We start from the raw sequence: 19,791 nt of genomic DNA on the forward strand, positions 1-19,791 counted from the left end.
TTAGGCTCACTCTGTCAGAGCCACGGCAGTTTCGGTGGCCCACTTGCAAGCAGTTCTCATGAAGGATATCTGCAGAGCTACGACCTGGAGTTCTTTCTACACATTCACATCGCATTATTGTTTGGATAGGGATGGCCGATGCGACAGCAGGTTTAGTCAATCTTTCCTTCGGAACTTGTTTGAGGTGTAGAACCCAACTTTATTCGTGACTAGGACTCATTGTTTTTGTTCAGGCTGCCCCCCTCTCGTTACCAACAAAATTAGTTGTTGTGCACGTTGGCACTTATTGTGTGTTTGGTTAGTCCCCTTTTATATCGAGGGCAGCCTGTAGCTAGGGATTCTCCCATGTGTGAAGACTGCCATCGTGCTTGTCCTTAGAGAAAGCAGAGTTGCTTACCTGTAACAGGCATTCTCCAAGGACAGTAGGATGTCAATCTTCACAAAACCTGCCCGCTACCCTGCAGAGTTGGGCTTCCACTATGTGGGTTTCTTCTCCTTTATTATTTTATTGTCTTGAATTTTATATTATAAGACTAAAGGGGACCTTGCATGGACGCATGGTTTAATGTGGCAGTCAAAGTTCTAGAAACGTTGACATTAGTTTACCGTGCCAGACTCCATTTGATGATGTCACCCATGTGTGAGGACTGACATCCTGATGTCCTCGAAGAATACCTATTACAGTTAAACAACTCTGCTTTATATCTGTTTATTCTGTTGGTTTGTATGCTATGTATATTGGTTTTATTGTAATCCACTTTAAGACTATGAGAAAAGTGGAAAATAAAATAGAAATATAAATAAATAAATAATATTAAAGAAGGATTAGTACACTGAATAGATTATCCAACAATGCAAGTTAAAAATCATAGGAGGCAATTTTCAAAAGGATTCATGTATGTAAAAGTAGCATATTTCAAAGCAATTTTCAAAACCTCATTTGTATGCAGAAAACCTTGTGAAAATTCTGTGAAATTTCAAAGGCGTTGCACGCATGAAGTAGCAATTTTCAAAAGCCCAATTACCTGTTCTGTCATCTAACAAATATAAACATGAATTGTACTGTATTTGCCAATTCCTTTGCATTCCTGTCCAGGGGAAAGGAAACAAAGGAGAGAAGAGTAAGCTACAGCCAGAAAGCTAATGTGAAAAAACAGTAGACATGAGCACATTCACATGAAAGGGATAAATGAGATTAATTTCTGGTAGTGAGCTCAGCCCCATTATTTTAATATTTGGTGTATCCACACTGGGTCGAATAATTTATGGAGATCTCAGAACATCACTGAGGAAAATAATTTTGATCTGTTGCATTATTTGCCTGTGTTGAAATTTATGACTACAAACAATTAAGACTTGGATACCAGTTTCATGCTATCTAATGTTTCTGTACTGTATATGGGATCCCAGAGTAGACCCTTTACTAAAATAATGTTATTTTTTTTCATATTATTCAAAAGAGAATGCTCAAAACCTTTTTTTAGGCTTGATATTAATTTCAATGAGCATACTCCCTTGTATTAATAATTATTTCTATAGTGCAATCAGTATATGACTGTACAAGAAAATGTGTAGGAATTATTTTACTGGTGCCTTTTAATATGTCATTTTTGATTGACCACCTCTCCATCATCACTATCATCCCACTCCCATCTTCATGATCATGTTCTCATGTGGTTCTTTGATCCTATTAATTAAATTTTGGATCTATTATTCCTCTCCAAACTCATCACTGTGCCTACCCCACTCTCAGTCCAAACTATTTACCCTTTACACCACTGTTCTTATTTGCACCCATCCCACAGGGAGGGTTCCAGGCAGATGGGTAGAAGCCCAACTGGGGAAGGTTTGAGTTTGTGGAGGGTGGTAGATGTGGGAAGGTCTGAGACTGTGTCATCCTGAAGCTCATTTCCAGCCTTTTTCTTACCTTCAAGGTCACCCCTATGACTAAAAGCTGGGTGTACTTCTGTGCTGTTTGATGACTGAAGGGGGTCGTTGGTCTTTTCGGTTGTCATATTGCCCTAGGCTAGCCTGCAGAATGATATAGTTGGTTGTCCTCTCTCTGGCGACCATGATCATCTCCTTGGTTCTCCTGCATGGAAGCAAGTAGCATCTTGAACACTGGACCATCAAGTTAACCAGAATTTGACTATTTGTAACTACTGATTATGGTTTCTTTTTAGGAGCTTTGAGAATAACCTTAACACCTACAAATTGCTATCTCATAAAAAACCAGTTTCTGAGCTTCCAAAGGTAAGTTATTTTTTGGAATCATTCGAGTGATAAGTATTATGATGATAAAAATATTCACAGTGGTGCAAAAGGTGAGGCAGAGATCCCCATGCATGTCCTCTTGCATCGACCTATGTGGACTACTACTGCTGACTCCTCTCCTGTCAGTGGCCTGGTCTTTTTTCAATAACAGGTCATAGGCCAGTGATGATGCCAGATCATGAGTGCCTTGCAACTTGGGCATCACTGGGCTCTCCCCACATGCCAGTTGAAATTCTGGTTTTGAAAAATGACTTTGTAGCATAACCATTATCAGTGTTAAAAATATTCAGCAGAAATGTTCTTAATGTAGTTTTTTGGAGATACTGCTCTTTGTGGCAACAATAGCATAGACATGTATATTAGCAAAATCTTTCTGTTTCACATCTTCTTTAGTTATGCATTCAAGCCTTTATTTTAAGCTGTTATATTAATAAAGTGCAAAAAAATAATTCTTTATATAATTTTTCACTTGTTTCCTTACTTGCCCTTATTTTAAGAACACAGAGGTCTGATTTGTCTGGCTAAGCTTGGGACTTAGCTGGACAAACCAAGGGGTTTGAATTTTCCATCATGCCAACTGCTGCTGATTTATCCAGGTAAGTTTTTGGCCAGATAGAACTTACCAAATACAGTAAGTTGGAGGCATTCTGGGGTGGGTCTAACTTAACCAGATAGTTAGCATTATTCAGGAAAGTTAGCTGAGTAAGTCTGTTCATGTTGGAGAGCAGTCCTAAAGTTATCTGAATAACTTTATCCAGCTACAGTATATTCAGTGAAATGCATAACCGGCTGTGCTCCACTAAAGTTATCTAGAAAGCTTAGCATGTGCCAGCTCTATAAATATGGACCACATAAGTTGAACCATGTTGGGTCAGACCAAAGGTCCATTGAGCTCAGCAGCCTGTCTCTGACAGTGGTCAGTCCATGTCACTAGGAAGTATCCAGTAGATCCCAAAGAAAAAATGTATTCCTTGTACTTCCAGAGATAAGTTCTGATGCTCCCAACTTTACCTGGCTAATAATTATTTATGGCCTTTTCTTCTAGGAGCTTGTCAAAACCCCTTTTAAACCCACATATGCTAGATGCCTTGACCACATCTTCCAGTAAAAAAATCCCTTAGCTTAATTGTGCATTCAGTGAAAAAATACTTTCTCCAATTTCTTTTAAATTGGATGCCTGTTAGCTTCATAGAGAGTCCCCTAGCCTTAGCAGTATTTAAAAGGATAAATAACCATTCCATATTTACCTGATCCACCCTACTTGTAATTTTATATAACCTCTATCTCATAGCCTTTCAATCACATCTTTTCCAAGCTGAAGATCCCTAATCTGATTAGCTTTTCTTTATAAGGAACCATTCTATTGTTGTAATCATTATTGTTGCCTTTCTCTGTAGTTTTTATATTTTTTTTTTTTTGGAGTTGGAGAGAGAGAATTGCACAAAATACTTGAGGTACAGTTGCACCATAGATGGATACAGAAGCATTATGCTAGTCTCAATTTTAGTCTCCATTCCTCTGCAAATAATTCCTAACATTCTATTTGCTTTTTTGACTGCCATCGCACACTGAGCTTAAACTTTCAACATAATGTCCGCAGTAATAGATCCTTCTCCTTCATGGTAACTCCTAATATAGAATCCAGCATTGTGGACCGATAGAATTAGTTTAGTTTGCATTTGTTCAGATTAAATTTCATCTGCTATTTAGATGCCCAGTTCCCCAGACTGGCAAGATGCTTCTGCAGTTCCTCACAGTCTGCTAGTTTTCTAACAACTGAATAATTTTGTGTCAGCTGCAAGTATTACCACCTCACTCATAGCTCCTATTTCCAGATGGTTTATGTAAATGCTAAATGGCACCAATCTCAGTATAGATCCCTGGAGCACTCCAGTATTCACCTCTCTCCGGTGGGAAAATTGACCATTTAGTTCCACTTGTTTCCTATCCCAGTTACCAACCCACAGTGGGACATTGCCTCCTGTTTTTCGACTTTTAATTTCCTGAAGAGTCTCTCATCAAGGACTTTAAATGCCTTCTGAAAATCCAAATATACTATATTGATATATACATGTTTATTTATACATTCAAAATAATTCTAATACGGGGGGTGGCCTACTCTGGTCCTTGAGAGTCAAAAAGTCCTAGTTTTCAGGATATGCACAATGGGTAAGTGTGAGGTAGATTTGCAGATATTGCCTCCATCTTATGCAAATCTATCTCATGTATATTAATTGTGGATATCCCGTTGTAAGGCAGAACTTCCCTTTGCTGAATGTATCTTGGCATTTCCTTGTTAAACTATGTTTATCCACATGACCAGTAATTTTGTTCTTAAGAATAGCTTCTACTATTTTGCCCATCACTGACGTCAGGATTACCGGTCTATAGTTTCTGGATCACCACTAGAACCCTTTTAATTATAGGTTACAGATTGCTAGTAACAGGTCTGCAATCTCATATTTACTTCTTTTAGAATTCTAGGGTGAATACAATCTGGGCCTGATAATTTGTTGATCTTTAGTTTGCCAAGTTGCTCTATTACATCTTCCAGTTTCACAGTCATTTGCTCCCGTTCCTCTGAATCAGCAGAATCAATGTGGGTATCTCCCCCAACATCCTCCTTAGTAAAGACCAAAACAAAGAACTTGTTAATTTTTCCTGCTATGACAGTGTCCTCTGTGAGCAGCCCTTTAACCCCCGGTCATTTAGTTGTCCAGCTATTAAAGTATTAGTTTTTTTTCTTCTCAAATTTGTTGTTATCCTGCCTTATTAATATTTTACATCTAGCTTGCCAGGGCTTGTATTTTTTCCTACTCTCTTCTTTTGATGTCCCACTTTTTTTGTACATATCAGGGAACTGTTTTTTAAAAAATCATTTTGTAAGAAGTCCTTTTGTTTGTACATTCTTAATAAAGTTTGGTTTAATGCCTGTAAAGAGACACTAATGTAACATAATACCTTTAGGATTAGTTTCTGGTTACCTAGGAGAGCTTTCTTTGAAAAGCAAACATAGCTAGGATAGAGTCAAAGGTAGGCAAAGAGGAAAAAAGTGACAAGAATGTAGAAACATCCAGATAGTAAGCTGATATTCACAGATAGAAGTAGACAATAGAAGAAATAGAATGGAAGAGACAAGAAAAAAAAAAAGTGCCAGGGAGGTTGATTCAAGTTTTGTGTTCAGATTTTCTTAGGATATTGCTGAGAGAAAGGGAGTGTACAGTGAGAAGAGTGGAGTGGAGTAGTAGTCTAGTGGTTAAAGCAGTGGGCTATGAATTAGGAGACCAGGGTTTGAGTCCTGCTGTCACTCCGTGTGACCTTGGGTAGAAGCTTAAATTGTAAGCCCTTTGGGGATAATCCACTTTGAAGTACTGCAAAAAGCAGAATATAAATAAAAGAGTAAGCTAAAATTTGCTTTTTCATCTATTATAATGTTTTTATTTCTGGCTATAAATATTGCAAGCAAAGATCCAGATACATTTAGGGCCGGATTTTAAAAGGGTTACGCGCATAAGGTACGGGGGCGTGGCTGAGTGCCCCGACACAGCGGCCTGTGTCGGGGCCTGCCGCACCGGCACGCGTAAGTTACTACTGCCCAGAGGCAGTAGTAACTTTTCAGATAAAGGTGTGGGGGGGGGGCGGGGTCTAGATAGGGCCGGAGGGTGGGTTAGGGAGGGGAAGGTGCGGGGGGGAGGGTGGAGGGAACGAGCAGTGCGCGCAGGGCTCGGCGCACGCAAGTTGCACAAAGGTGCACCCCCTTGCGCGCGCCGACCCTGGAATTTATAAGATACTCGCGGCTACGCGCGTATCTTATAAAATCCAGCGTACTTTTGTTCGCGCCTGATGAGCGAACAAAAGTATGCGCGTGCGCTGTCGTTTAAAATGTACCCCTATATTACTGAGAAATGCCCATCCTAACATTTTGTTAAGTTTCAAATACATCAGGCAGTTTAATTGTAAAGATAAAAATTGCCTAAGTGAATTTACCCTGTCCAGTCACAAATGGCTCAGTTTCATCTACAAGAGAAATGAGTGGATGTTTCTGGAGTTGGATAACCTGCCCCAAACTTATATTTTGCCGAGGATGAGCAGGATGGCAGTCTTCGCACATGGGTGACATCATCCATTGGAGCCCGGCACAGAACTTTAATCTCTCAGACCTAGAGCATTCAGCATGTTCTACTGAGCATATGCAGCTATAGCTACATCCCTGCCCCCTAGGCAACTCACCTCTGTCTTTCTTTTTCCATGAAGCTATGTGGTCGTAGAATCAGCTTTCTGCTGTCCCTCACAGCTAATGCTGTAACAATTCTGGAGCCGCAGTAGCTGTTTTTTCTAAAAAGAACCTTTATTTTCATTTTTTTTTATACCTTACAGTAATTATTTTGTTTTTTTCATTTACTCCCTTTTCAAACACTTCTACTGGCTGCATGGCTGGCACACTGAAGCCTAGCAGAGGTTGTTCCCTTTTCCTTAGTAAATAATGCTTCATCTGCAGCTTATTGGTATTGTCCTCTCTTTTAATGTATCTGTTTTGTGCCTTTGTCAGGTACCATTGTGGGACTAGCAGTATGCAGTCTGGGTGTGTTTCGAGTAGGCCTCTGGCCTGGGGACTTGCCAGAATTCCCATACCGACCTGGGCATAGCTGGGCATTAATGGAAGCTCAGTGAGGGAGCTCAGTGAGGGAGCTCAGAACTGGACAGTTATTGTGGGGAGGAGAGCTCATCCTCCCCACACTCTTGGGAACTAGCTTCCATGGGCCCAAGATAATATTCACCTATGGTGCCGTGGATGACGTAGCCCCCCCTCCTACTTGTCAGCCTGCTTTGGCAATGTATCTCCTTGGGAGAGAGGGTGAGCATGAGCAAAGATCTAGCAAAGAACAGAGAGTGGCCAGCTTTGCTGCTGCACCATTGATGCCATGTCAGTAATTGGTTGCCTGTGCTAGAGCATTGATTGTTAGATGCTGGAGTGTCGAGCATGTCTAGCCCCTTGAATGCCATCAAGCGCCATGGGTGTTATCGAGTACCATGGTCAACATCAAGTGCTATGGGCACCAAGGACACCATTGAGTGTTGGCATCATCGAACAAAGTGAGCGCCATCAAGCACCATGGATGCCCTCCTTGCCATATCGTGTCCTGGATGCCATTGAGCGCCATGGATGCCCTTGACACCATAGAACGCTGTGGATTCCATTGAGTATTATCAATGCTGTAGTATATCATGGATGCCATTGAATTCTGGGTGTGCCATAGAGCATTGTCAGGTATTATGGGCCCCATTGTTGCCATTGGTGCCATCGAGACCATGGATGCTGTCTAGCATCACGGATGCCCTTGACTCCATAGAGCACCATCAAACACCATCGATGATGTCAGCACCATGGGCTTCAATGCTGTCTGGTGCTTTCGATGCCATGGGCACCATTCAACTCCGTGGTTGCTGTCAAAACTGTCGAGCTCCATGATTGCCATTGGGCATCTTGAGTCATCAGGGTGCCATTGATATCAAGTGCTGTGAACAATGCTGACTCCATGGGATGTCATTGAGATAGTGGAGAACTGCAAGCGTGGTTGACACTGACAGGAGTCGTCTAGACCTCCGAGCACTGTGGGCGCCACCAGATACCATCAACACTGTCAGCTCTGTGGAGTGCCTGGACGCCATGGACGGTATTCTCACCGTCGATGCCATTCATGTTATAGCGGGCTCTTGGGGTTCTGCAGATGCCCTGGGTGCTTTTCCCACTATCGAACAGCTACTGTTTTCCATTGGGAGCCAACAACAGGTGCCCTTGTGTGTCTGGCACCATGGGATGCTATGTGGCACCATTGGGAATAGTGCCACTGAACACTTCTCCACGGTTAGCTCTTTTGCAGTGCACTACTGCTAGTAGTTTTGTGGCTGGTCCAGGCTGTGGCATGGAGATATGCCCAGGGGCACTGTGATGGCTCAAAGGAGTACCGTTGCATGGGTCCAAGGCACTGCAGTTGCAGGATGGAAATTAGATGCAGAGGCACTGTTAGGAAATGTCAGTATGTGGGCCCTTCGGCCGAGGTGAGAGGTGTTACCACCCAGGGAAGGAGCCCCGTTGAGCCTCACCGTTGGGAGGCAGAGCCTCGGCTGCGGGATGATATACAGCAGAAGTTATGTGTGGAGAGGAGAGGGTGACCCCAGGAGGCAGTCCACGGAGCTCCAACACAGGCTGACATCAGACTCAGCTGATGACTAAAGTCAGGCAAAGCTGCGGCACTACCTGAGGAGCGGGGATGCCTGGAAGTAGATACATTGGTCAGTAGAGATGGTACACTAGAGGGTTCCTCGGTGGTAGATCACGGTAGATCTACCAGATACCCCGCTGGGCGGGGTACACCGGCAAGGATTCCTCTTAGTGGTGTCATGGTGTGGGTCCGTAGAACAGGGTAGACCCGGAGGTGGCTCCTAACGGCAATGGTCCGCAGAACGGGGTACACCAGAGAGGGATTCCACGTAGATAACACACAAAGCGTGGTACTCACAGCGACTGGAGACAAGTAGAATTTCTTGGGAAGCAAGGCAGGCAGGAATCTGGATGCAACGCCCTCCGAGGAGCGGATAGCCAAGAGACAAGGAAGGGCCCCCAAGGAGCAGGTACCCGATAGTCTCACACCACGGAAGCAGGAACGAAACAGCGCTGAAGAGAGTAGGTAGGAACAGCAAGTGAACTCATTGCCAAGTCGCCGGCTGTCTGGGTTGGCGAGTTTAAATATCGGAGTTGAATGATGTCATCTGACGGAGACGCCCCTGAGGTTCCCACCATGACGTGATTAAAGCAGGTCAGAGAGTGTGCGCGCTTAGGGAACCCCGAGGTCAAGATGGTGGTCGGCAGCGTCCATCCTGCCGAGGTAGGCCCAGGAACGGAGGCTGGAAGGCCTGTGGTAGCTGGCAGAAGCTGAGAGTTCGCCTAACGGAGCCAAAGTAGTAGAAAGAGAGGTGAGCAGTAGTGGTCGCAGCCGTCTGCGACCGCAGAGTGTAACAGGCACAACTGTTTCTCGGTGCCATCTAGTGTGTGTTTCCTTAGGAAGACATCACAGGCTTGTACACGCAGTGGCTGATGCACTAGGGTGTAGTTGCTAAGAATGCGCTCCTGTTCACCTGCATTTGGGGTGGATACCGGGACAGTAGTGTTTGGGGAGGGCCGGGCCAGGCCCTTATGGGCCTTCTCCCATATTGGCTTGTGCTGTGGATCCCTTCATGGGGAAGCCTCCAGGGCGCAGTTCATCACAGGTTTGTGCTCTGGCCAGGGCCTTGATCTGATTGAATCAATGCAACTCCTTGTAGGTCTCCCTAGCGGGAGCTGAGGAAGGGAAAAGAGGTAGCGGTCAACTAGACTGCTTTCGCTGGCATCCCTATGCCTGACTGCCATGGTTGCCTTAGTATTCAAATAGGCAGCCACCAATGACTTGTTATGTCACCAATGGAACCTCATAGGTCAGCGACTGTGCCCCACTTTACTTTGGAGAGTAGGGGATTGGGCATGACTTGGTTAATGTTGTGCTCTCCTTCCCCTTCGGGGACGGGAGATTTGGCTTTTGGCTTTCGAGAAGTAACCTTAGCAGGTTCCCTCTCAGCACTTTGTTTTTCTGCTCCAGGAAGGAGTTGTTTTCACTCCCCATTCTTCAAGTGGGCTTTCCTCTGAGTGGTGGCCACTCTCTGTTCTGTCATCATCCGGGGCCGCGACCAGGTTCCCGTCGCGGGCCCTATTTAGCTGTGCATGTGCGCGCCTAGGGAGGGGCACTGCGCTGGTCAGGACGGCGTCTCTCCGTGGGCCATGCAGAGAGGCCCGACGTGGAGCATCAGGAGCTGCAGCAGAGCCGGAGGCACCAGGGGCGGCCTGAGGACGGAGCCAGTGGCCCACAGCTGCCAGAGATGAGGGACCAGATGCTAGATCACTTTGAAAGAGGTGAGGGGGCCGAGCCGCGGGTCTGCTGCAGCCGGTATGCGTAACATAATGGATCTGGAGGGTGTGAATACGTGTAGTGCTGTACCAATCCAATTTGTATCTTTGCTATTTGTAATTTTGTAGATTAAAGAAATTATCTTATATTGGATATGATATTGGATTGTTAACCAATGCAATGATATTAATATAGGTGTAACATGATTATAGTGTCTACTACCAGGAATTACATAGGCTGCTGTGTTTTCATGTAAATGGAGTGGTCTTAAAAGTACTAGCAGGGCACCCAATCAAGAATGCATTCTAATAATCGATTTTAGAGAAAATTAAACTTTGGAGTACTGTGTGAAAGTCATCTTGTTCTAATAGTGGCTTCATTTGCTTCAGTACTTGTACTGATTATTTCTTTATCGTGAGTTTTCATTGTCAATTGAGTATCAATAACAACTCCTAAATCACGAGTTATTACAGATATATTGATGCTCTTTGATCCAAATGTGAAAACCGGAAGTTGTACAGGAATTGATTTCCTGGTTAGAAATAATATTTCAGTTTTGTTTACATTTAGAACCAGTCATACATGATTTAATAATTCTTGAATCACTGTCATGTTGATATCAAGTAACTTCAATGTATGTGTTACTGAATTATCAACAGGAATAAAGAACTGCACATCATTGGCATATATCTGAAAGTTTAAACCTAGACCTGATAGCAATTTGCATAATGGAATCAAGTATATGTTAAAGAGAGTAGCAGATAAAGATGCACCTGTGGAACTCCAGTATTTGTGTAGTGTACATTAGATTTTTGATCAACAATTTTAACTTGATAACTTCTGTTGCTAATAAGTGATTTGAACCAGTTAAATAGAAGATTACTAATACCGATATCATTGACTCTGGAAAGTAGTATGTTGTGATCGACCGTGCCAAACACTGCCAATAAATCGAGTAATACTAGAATGTAAAATTGACCATTACCAAAGCCTTGCCAGATGATATTAGTCATAGATAACAAAATATCAGCGCTGTGATTTTTCCTGTAGCCAAACTGATTAGGGTAGAGATTATGATGTTCTTTTAGATAATTAGTCTATTGATAATGGTCTATCATATCATACAGCTGTTAATCTTTTCATATTATAGAGCTCCCCCCCAATATATCTCTGGAGGATGTGATCTCTTCCAGTAGGATGCCACCTCACACCTTGTGGTTATTAGAATTTATTTAAGAAGTTGAAAAATGTTGTTCCATCTTATAGAGCAATCCAGGTCCATTCCAGACACTTCTCTGCTAAGGTGGGAGGCGGACCTGCTGCATGCATTTCCACAACTATAGTTAGTGCCAAGAAAGGTTAAAAAGTACTCTAGGATGATCCCAGCATGACCCAGTTAGGGTGTGGTTTCTCTTATATAACATAAAAATTGCTATGTTGGGTCAGATCAAGGTCCATCGAGCCCAGTATTATGTTGCTGACAGTGGCCAATCCATGTTGCAAGTACCTGGCAGATCCCATAAAGTAGATCTAATTCCTATTACTCACTCCCAGGGATAGCAATAACTTTCTTTAGTCTACCTGGCTAATAATAGGTTATGGACTTTTCTTCCAGGAACTTGTCCAAACCTCTTTTAAACCCCACTATGCTAGTCACCTTGATCATCCCTTCTGGCAAAAGATTCTACAACTTGATAGTGAGTGTGCTGAGTGAAAAAGTACTTTCTATTATCTGTTTTGAATCTATTGATTGTTAGCTTCATAGAGTGTCCCCTTGTTTTAGTTGTATTTGAAAGGGTAAATAACAGTCCTTTCAACCCCACTCAGGATTTTATAAACTTCTCTGTCATGTCCCCTCTCGGCCGTCTCTTTTCCAAACTGAAGAGCCTCCTAGCCTGTATAGTCTCTCATCATAGAAGAGATGATCCATCCCTTTTATCATTTAGGTCGCCGTCCTCTGCACCTTTATTTAGTTCCACTATGTCTTTCTTGAGATGGGGCAAGATATTTTCTGTTTTATTCTCCCATCCTTTTCAGATCATTCCTAATATTCTATTTGCATTTTTTGAGTACTGTCACACATTGAGCAGTTCTGTCTCTTCTGATAGTTAATCCACTTTCTGATTCCTCTGGGAATCGAGCTTTTGTTGCTAATATAGGAGCAAGATCATCTATACCTCCCAAACCTTCCCTTGCTCAAACTTATGTTACGTTTGTTGAACACTTGGTAGTCTCTTCTTTTTTGCTGTCTAGATAGGTTGAGGGTATCATGTTTTTGGTAAGAAGCCGTACATCTGAGAGTTGTACGGGGTTAAATGGAAGATGCTCTCATCCTGGTGCCAAGTGGGCTCTCTGGTTCCCTTCTCCTGTTCACCCAAGGATCTGTGTCAGTACTTATTCTCTTTCTCTCCATCGAGTTGCAATATTTCATCAGTGAGAGTGCACCTCAGTGCCACTGCCACTTGCTTTTTTCAAGTAAAAGAAAATTAAAACAAACAAACTTGTTTCATTCATGGGTAACAAAGTTTATGGATCGTTGTGGTATGTAAACCCTTAAGTTGTGAAAATTGCTGTGTCATGGTATGTCAATGTTGAGATGCTGGAGTCTCTTACCTGGAAGGTAGTGTTCACAAGCACTATTTTTCAGCTAGAAGGATCAGCAACTGCAGTTCTTTCACAAGACAGAGAGAGAGCGGTGTTAAACGGAGTGCCGCAAGGATCAGTGTTGGGACCGGTCCTGTTCAATATCTTTGTGAGTGACATTGCGGATGGAATAGAAGGTAAGGTTTGTCTTTTTGCAGATTATACTAAGATCTGCAACAGAGTGGACACGCCGGAAGAAGTGGAGAGAATGAGACAGGATTTATGGAAGTTGGAAGAGTGGTTGAAGATATAGCAGCTGAGATTCAATGCCAAGAAGTGCAGAGTCATGCATGTGGGGTGTGGAAATCCAAAATAATTGTATTTGTTGGGGGGTGAAGGGCTGATGTGCACGGAGCAGGAGAGAGACCTTGGGGTGATAGTGTCTAACGATCTGAAGTCGGCGAAACAATGTGACAAGGCGATAGCTAAAGCCAGAAGAATGCTGGGCTGCATAGAGAGAGGAATTATCTAGAAAGAGAAAGGAAGTGATGATCCCCTTGTATAGGGCCTTGGTGAGGCCTCACCTGGAGTACTGTGTTCAGTTCTGAAGCCCGTATCTCCATAGGGACAGAGACAGGATGGAGGCAGTCCAGAGAAGGGCGACCAAAAAGGTGGATGGTCTTCATAAAATGACTTATGAGGAGAGATTGAAGAACCTAAATATGTATACCCTGGAGGAGAGGAGGAGCAGGGGTGATATGATACAGACTTTCAGATACTTGAAAGGTTTTAATGATCCATAGTCAACAACAAACCTTTTCCGTTGGAAAAAAATCAGTAGAACTCTAGGTGTCACGATTTGAAACTCCAGGGAGGAAGACTCAGAACCAATGTCAGGAAGTATTTCTTCACAGAGAGGGTAGTGGATGCCTGGAATTCCCTTCCGGAGGAAGTGGTGAAGGCTAAAACTGTGAAGGATTTCAAAGGGGCATGGGATAAACACTGTGGATCCATAAAGGCCAGAGGATGGAATGAAGAGAAGAGCCATGGGGGTGGCTTGCTGGAATGGTGGCTACTACCTGGTGATTACTACCCTTACTCAATAAGCCTTCACACAGTTAATGCAACTTCAACCTTGCTCTCTGCTTCAATGGCAAGGGGAAATGTGGAAAAGAGGATTTGCATTCAGACAACAACCAACAAGGACTGAACTACTCAGTTTGGGTAAACAAATAAGCATGGGGGTAGCTTGTTTATTGAGGCAGTTACTACTCTAAACCAATTATTTCTTTATTTCTTTATTAACTTTTTCAGGTTTTATATACCGTTATTCGAATTCATCATCATAAATCCATCATAATGGTTTACAAATATGAAGGTTACAATGTTAAGGGATAAACAGAGTTTCAAAAAAGGTTCAAACTGTTGTTAAACATAGGGGAATCAAATGTTAGTTATTTACTGTTCTGTTTTAACGTTTAACTTCTTAGTTATAGTCTGTAGTTGTGATAAGTTCATTTATTCATTTAATCTTCAGGTTGAAGTGGAGGGTGAAGTTGTGTTGTTCATTGGGTGAGTTGGTATGCTTTGTTAAACAACCATGTTTTTAGATCTTTTTTGAATGTTTTTAGGTTTTCTTGAGTTCTGAGTTCAGTTGTTAGGGAGTTCCATAGTTTTGGGCTTCCTAGAGATATTGCTCTTTTTTGGGGTTGAGGTGAGTTGATTGGAACGCATAGGTGGTGTTTTTAGGAGTCCCTTGTTTGCTGATCTGAGGTTTCTATTTGGGGTATGTAATTTTATAGATGAGCTTAGCCAATTTTCTTGTTTTTCATATATAATCCTGAATCTTATTGGTTGCCAGTGTAGTGAAATAAGTATTGGAGTGATGTGGTCGTGCTTTTTGAATCCAGTGAGGATTCTTGCAGCTGCGTTCGGTAGGATCTGTAGTGGGCGAATGGTGTTTTAGAGGTAAGTTGAAAAGGAGAGAGTTACAGTAATGTATGTTGGAGAAAATTAGTAATTGAAGGACTGATCTGAAATCATTATTGGAAAGAAAAGGTTTTAAATGACGGAGAGTAAGTAGTTTATGATATCCGTCTTTGATTTTTGTTGTGATATGGTTTTTAAAAGAAAGGCATTTTAAAAGAAAGAAAGAAATTAAGCCTGATACTTCCTTTGAATGCATAAACAGTATTGCTCTCTGCTTCAACGGCAGGGGGAAATGTGGAAAAGAGGATTTACATTCAGACAACGTCCAACAAGGCATTGATCTGTGCATTCTGGGCAAACAAACATCGGGGTAACTTGCTTGATGCGGCGGTTACTACTTAACCATTAAGCCTTATGCTTCATCTTGGATTCTATCTCAACATTAGGGTCTGTATCAACGACAGGGGGTGGCAGGAAACTCGAATCAAACAGTTACCAACAAGGGCCCTGAACTTGGAGGTTGGTGAAACAGATAAGTATGAGAAAATAAGTGTGGGAGCTTGCTGGGCAGACTGGATGGGCCGTTTGGTCTTTTTCTGCTGTCATTTCTATATGTTTCTATGAATTTCTCCTAAGATGGGCTGTTTTTTACCAGAATCAAGCCACAAGCTTGATTGAAGGTCCTTCATTCTCTGGACTGTAAGAAGGCCATGGCTTATTGCTTGAAAGAACTCGGCAGCATTGTCAGGCATCTCAACTGTTTGTATCCTACAATCCCAACAATACGAGAGTAGCAGTTGACAATTATTCCCTCTCCTATTGACCAGAGGACTGTATTGTGTACTGCGGTATGCTGACTGGCCATCTGATTACAGACGCTGTCAAGGCTCATTAAGTCAGAGCCATGGTTTTTCAATTGCTCTCCTAAGAGCTGTCATCATTGCAGGCATTTTCAAAGCTGCAACTTGGTCATCTGTAGGCACCTTCACATCCCACTACTGTCTGGACAGTCGATCCAGACGTGATGGTAAACTTGGACCTACAGCACATGCTCAGTAGTTAAAGCTCTACTGAGCTACAGTAATTGGTCCATTCGGTGCCATCAGATTACTTGAGCCACATATCATAACTAATTCATCCCGCTGTCTACAAAACCCCCCATTTACAGTAAGCAAACTTGCTTTGTGTTGCTTTAATGTAACATTATGTCCTGTATTTGTTTAGTGATTTATGAAAAAATGTTTAATTTGCTTTATTAATAACAACATAGTCTGCTGCTGTGCAGAGTCCTTTAAAAGGATTTATTGCATGCAGTGTAGAATGTAGGAGCTGCTGAATTTCATTAACAAAGGGCTGAAAGTGTAATGTTTGCTGGCACTGAGCCAGAATGAAGCAGGGCAGGAAGACTGTTGTGTGCCTTTGAGGTTGACTAGATCTGAATATGTCACTGATACTAAATTTAGTAAGTTCTCTTCAACTGGTATAGTATGCATAGCTTGGGCCTTGTATGGTATAGCAGGAATTTCTGCCCAGACTATTGCAGTGTTCTTTTGAAGTGTTCAGATTGTTAAACTTTCTGTGCTTAAGAAACAGTATTCTAATTTGCTGAAGGCTAACTGCTTCTGATGTGAAGAAATCAATGTTTAATAGTGCTAAAGCCACATTTTTGTTTATTTGGTGCTGTGAAATGGGCTCTCACTTATTGATTTCCCATACGCATGCTTTAAGTCCACCCTTGAAGATATTTCTTTTCCTGGATACAGCAGTAAAATGTTTTTAGGATTGAATCCAAACATTAAATACCGTGAATGTTTTGCATGGTGCATGCACAGTGGGAGTTTATGATGTTTAATCCATTTGGTATTTTTATCTTCCTAGGCTTTCTCACTTCTAGCTGCTGACAGGACCTTGTTTCTTGCCATAAGTGCTTGACAGGAATATATTCGTATAGTATTGCATGATTTATATAATGCCATCAGGACATTCATCCTTGTGCAAAATAATTGCCATAGTTACAAGGGTCTCTGTCTGCAGATGCTACAGTCACAGTTTGAACCCAGCAGTGGGATTTCTTTAAAGCTACAGTATCTGCTCACTGGTTCAGCTTCTCTTTGTTTTAACATTTCATATATAAATATATATCATGAATTTTTACCTCTCCAATCTGCCCATTCTCTGTCCCTGAGTTATCCAACTAAAACGTTAACCGGATAAGTCACTTATCCAGCTAAGTGGTGCCTGCTGACTGTAGCTGAATATTCAGCGGTGCCATTTAGCTGGATAAGTCCAACTTAAACAGCTATGTTTTTTTGAATATTGAGCTCACCATTTCTTTTGCAGGAACAAATTCTTAAATCCTATAGCCTTCCCATAGGTTTAGCATTGATGTAAACACATTAACAATGTGCAAAAATCCTTTTGTCTTCTATGAAAGAACTAGAGGATGAGATCAGTAGTTCACTTAGAAGTCAATATTCGAAGGGGTTTGTCTGGCTAAGTTTGGGATTTAGCCGGACAAACCCTGAGTTTTGAATTTCCTGCCCCACCGAACAGGTAGGGTTTAGCTGGATAAGTCATAACCCAATTAAAACAGCTGGATAAAAAAGAGTCAGGGCAGGAGCATTCCAGAGTCATGGGCAACATTTGTCTGGCTAATGTTATTACTCAGTGCTAGCTGGATAATCTTACCCAGCTCTGTTTGGAAAAATGTAGACATAGTTAGCTAGGTAATTTTTTTTTTTTTAAAATTTAAAAAACCTAGCAGGTCTGCAGAGCCCTTATTTCCCTCCCCTACCCCTCAAGTTAAAAAGAAATTGTAGTTGTCCATAGCAGTCCCTCTCACTCCCACAAAATAATTTTTGAAAATGTAGCAGGCCGTAGTGGCTCAATCCCCCTGCCCTCTCCCTGTTTAAAAAGAATTAGTGGCTGTAGCGTTCCCCCTCCCCCTCAAATAATAATAAAAAAAAAATGTATGTAACAGGCTATAAAGGCATGATCCCCAATCCCTCCTCTCAAGTTTTCAGAAATGTCATGGGTCAACAGCCCCTTCCCCCACCTTTACTTTCTTTTAAAAGTGGGACACCACCCTTCTCAAACCTGCTAAAGCCTCCCAGTACCCCAGCAGGAAGAGGAGAGGCTACTATAGTTGACAGGTACGGGCACCTAGATATTCATTTATTCACTGCACTTGAGTTCCGATTGGTTCCTTGATTGACAGCTGTCAGTGATGGGATGAATCCTGTAGCACAGTGAATATATTTAGGAGAATTTTCAGCCCCTTTTGTCTGTATCACCTGTCCCCTTGCCCTTTGCATTTGAGGATGTGAAGGGTGGTTTGTTTGCAATAATGTACCTGCCTACCCTGTTCCTACCATTGCCATAGAATATGACTGCAGATGTGGGCTATCTAGTGCAGGTCTGTATACCCCAGTCATCTTCTCTCCCCTTACCTCTTTGCCATTAAGGATCCTCCGTGTTTGCCCCATGCTTTTTTGAATTGATATTATTTTATCTCCACCAAATCCACCAGGAATTTATTTCATGCATTCTCCCACCCTTTTCATGAAGAAATATTTTCATTCATTGGTCCTCTGTCTACTCCCTCTGGAATCTTACTATGACCTCTTTTTCTAGCGCATTTTTACCTCTGAAAAATGTTTGCTTCTAGTGCCTGATTTATGGCTATGAGATATTTGAATACCTCATCTCCCATCTCTTTTTTTTATTCTTGGGTATACATGTTTAGGTTCTTAAATTTCACGTCAAATAGCGATGGTTGCAGATCCGGTGTCGTTTTGATAGCCTTCACTGGCCCAGCTCCAATCTGTCTATGTTTTTTTGTCATCTACAAAAAGGCAAACCTTTCCTTCTAATCCCCTGCACATTATTGCTCACAAACAGGTCGATACAGTAAGGTCGAGGTAGAAACAGTGAGGTAGTGTCAGGCGCACCCTTCCTCCCCGCACGCACAGTTCTCTTCACTAACTCCCCGATACTCTCCTCTAATTGCATGCAAATGCATGCCGCGGCTTTAAAGCGGTAGGGAAGGGTTATGCCCGCGTAACCCATTTTACTGTATAGGCGCTTAATACAGCGCCTATACAGTAACCTGGGTGCGCTGGTACCTGTCATTTCAAATGACATTTGAAATGACAGGCACCAGGAAGTGTAAAAATCAAAATTTTTAAATACCTGTCGGAGGGCCGCGTGGGTCCAGGCGGCTGGCGGGATCCGGGGGGCCGGTGGTTGCGTGTTAAATCTAGGCCGCGGGCAGGTGGGCGCCTGTTCCGGGGGGGGGGGGGGGGGGGGGGGGCGGGTGGACGCGCGTTAGTTTCAGATGGCCGCGTGGGTCCAGGCGGCTGGCGGCGGCGGGAGCCGGGTGGTCGCGTGTTAAATCTAGGCCGCGGGCGGGTGGGCGCCTGTTCCGGGCGGCGGGTGGACGCGCGTTAGTTTCAGACGGCCGCGTGGGTCCAGGCGGCCGGCGGCGGCGGGAGCCGGGTGGTCGCGTGTTAAACCTAGGCCGCGGGCGGGTGGGCGCCTGTTTCAGGCTGCGGCGGGGGGACACGCGTTAGTTCGAGACGGCCGGCGGGCGGCGGGTGGTCGTGTGTTAAATCTAGGCCGGGTCCGCACAGGCGCGCATTCATTCACTGCCGGTGGGGGCTGCCGAAGGAGGCAGCCCCCACCGGCAGTGAATGAATGCGCGCCTGTGCGACCCCTGCGATTCGGCGCTCAAGGCGTGACGTCACGGCATGTGACTGCCTTGAGCGCTGAATCGCAGGGGTCGCACAGGCGCGCATTCATTCATCCAGGCGGAGGAGCCGGTGGCGAAAGCAGCCGGCTCCTCCGCCTGGATGAATGAATTAATTCACTGCCGGTGGGGGCTGCCTCTCCAGCAGCCCCCACCGGCAGTGAATGAATGAATGTGCGCCTGTGCGACCCCTGCGATTCGGCAGGGGTCGCACAGGCGTTCACAGGTGTTCACTGAGTAGTCCACAGGGTGGGGGGTGGGGGAGTTTTCCATGGTTTTTCAGTAAGTGCTCCCCCATTCAACCCTTAACTTGGGTCA

The 19,791-nt window shown here is 43.5% G+C and overlaps 1 protein-coding gene across 9 annotated transcripts in view; it reads left to right on the top strand.

Moving 5' to 3' along the window:
* PFKP (phosphofructokinase, platelet) overlaps positions 1–19,791 on the top strand; it is a 295,600-nt gene that overhangs the window by 166,121 nt on the left and 109,688 nt on the right. For all 9 annotated transcript variants that reach the window (XR_003854471.1, XR_003854472.1, XM_029588549.1 and 6 more), the window contains exon 12: positions 2,184–2,253. Coding sequence is in view for 7 of the 9 variants with exons in the window: in XM_029588549.1 (XP_029444409.1) it covers positions 2,184–2,253 (70 nt within the window). In the remaining 2 variants the exon portion in view is untranslated. The remainder of the gene's footprint in view (positions 1–2,183; positions 2,254–19,791) is intronic.

The sequence above is a fragment of the Rhinatrema bivittatum genome, chromosome 2 (genome assembly GCF_901001135.1).
Source record: "Rhinatrema bivittatum chromosome 2, aRhiBiv1.1, whole genome shotgun sequence".
NCBI classification, from domain to species: Eukaryota; Metazoa; Chordata; class Amphibia; order Gymnophiona; family Rhinatrematidae; genus Rhinatrema; species Rhinatrema bivittatum.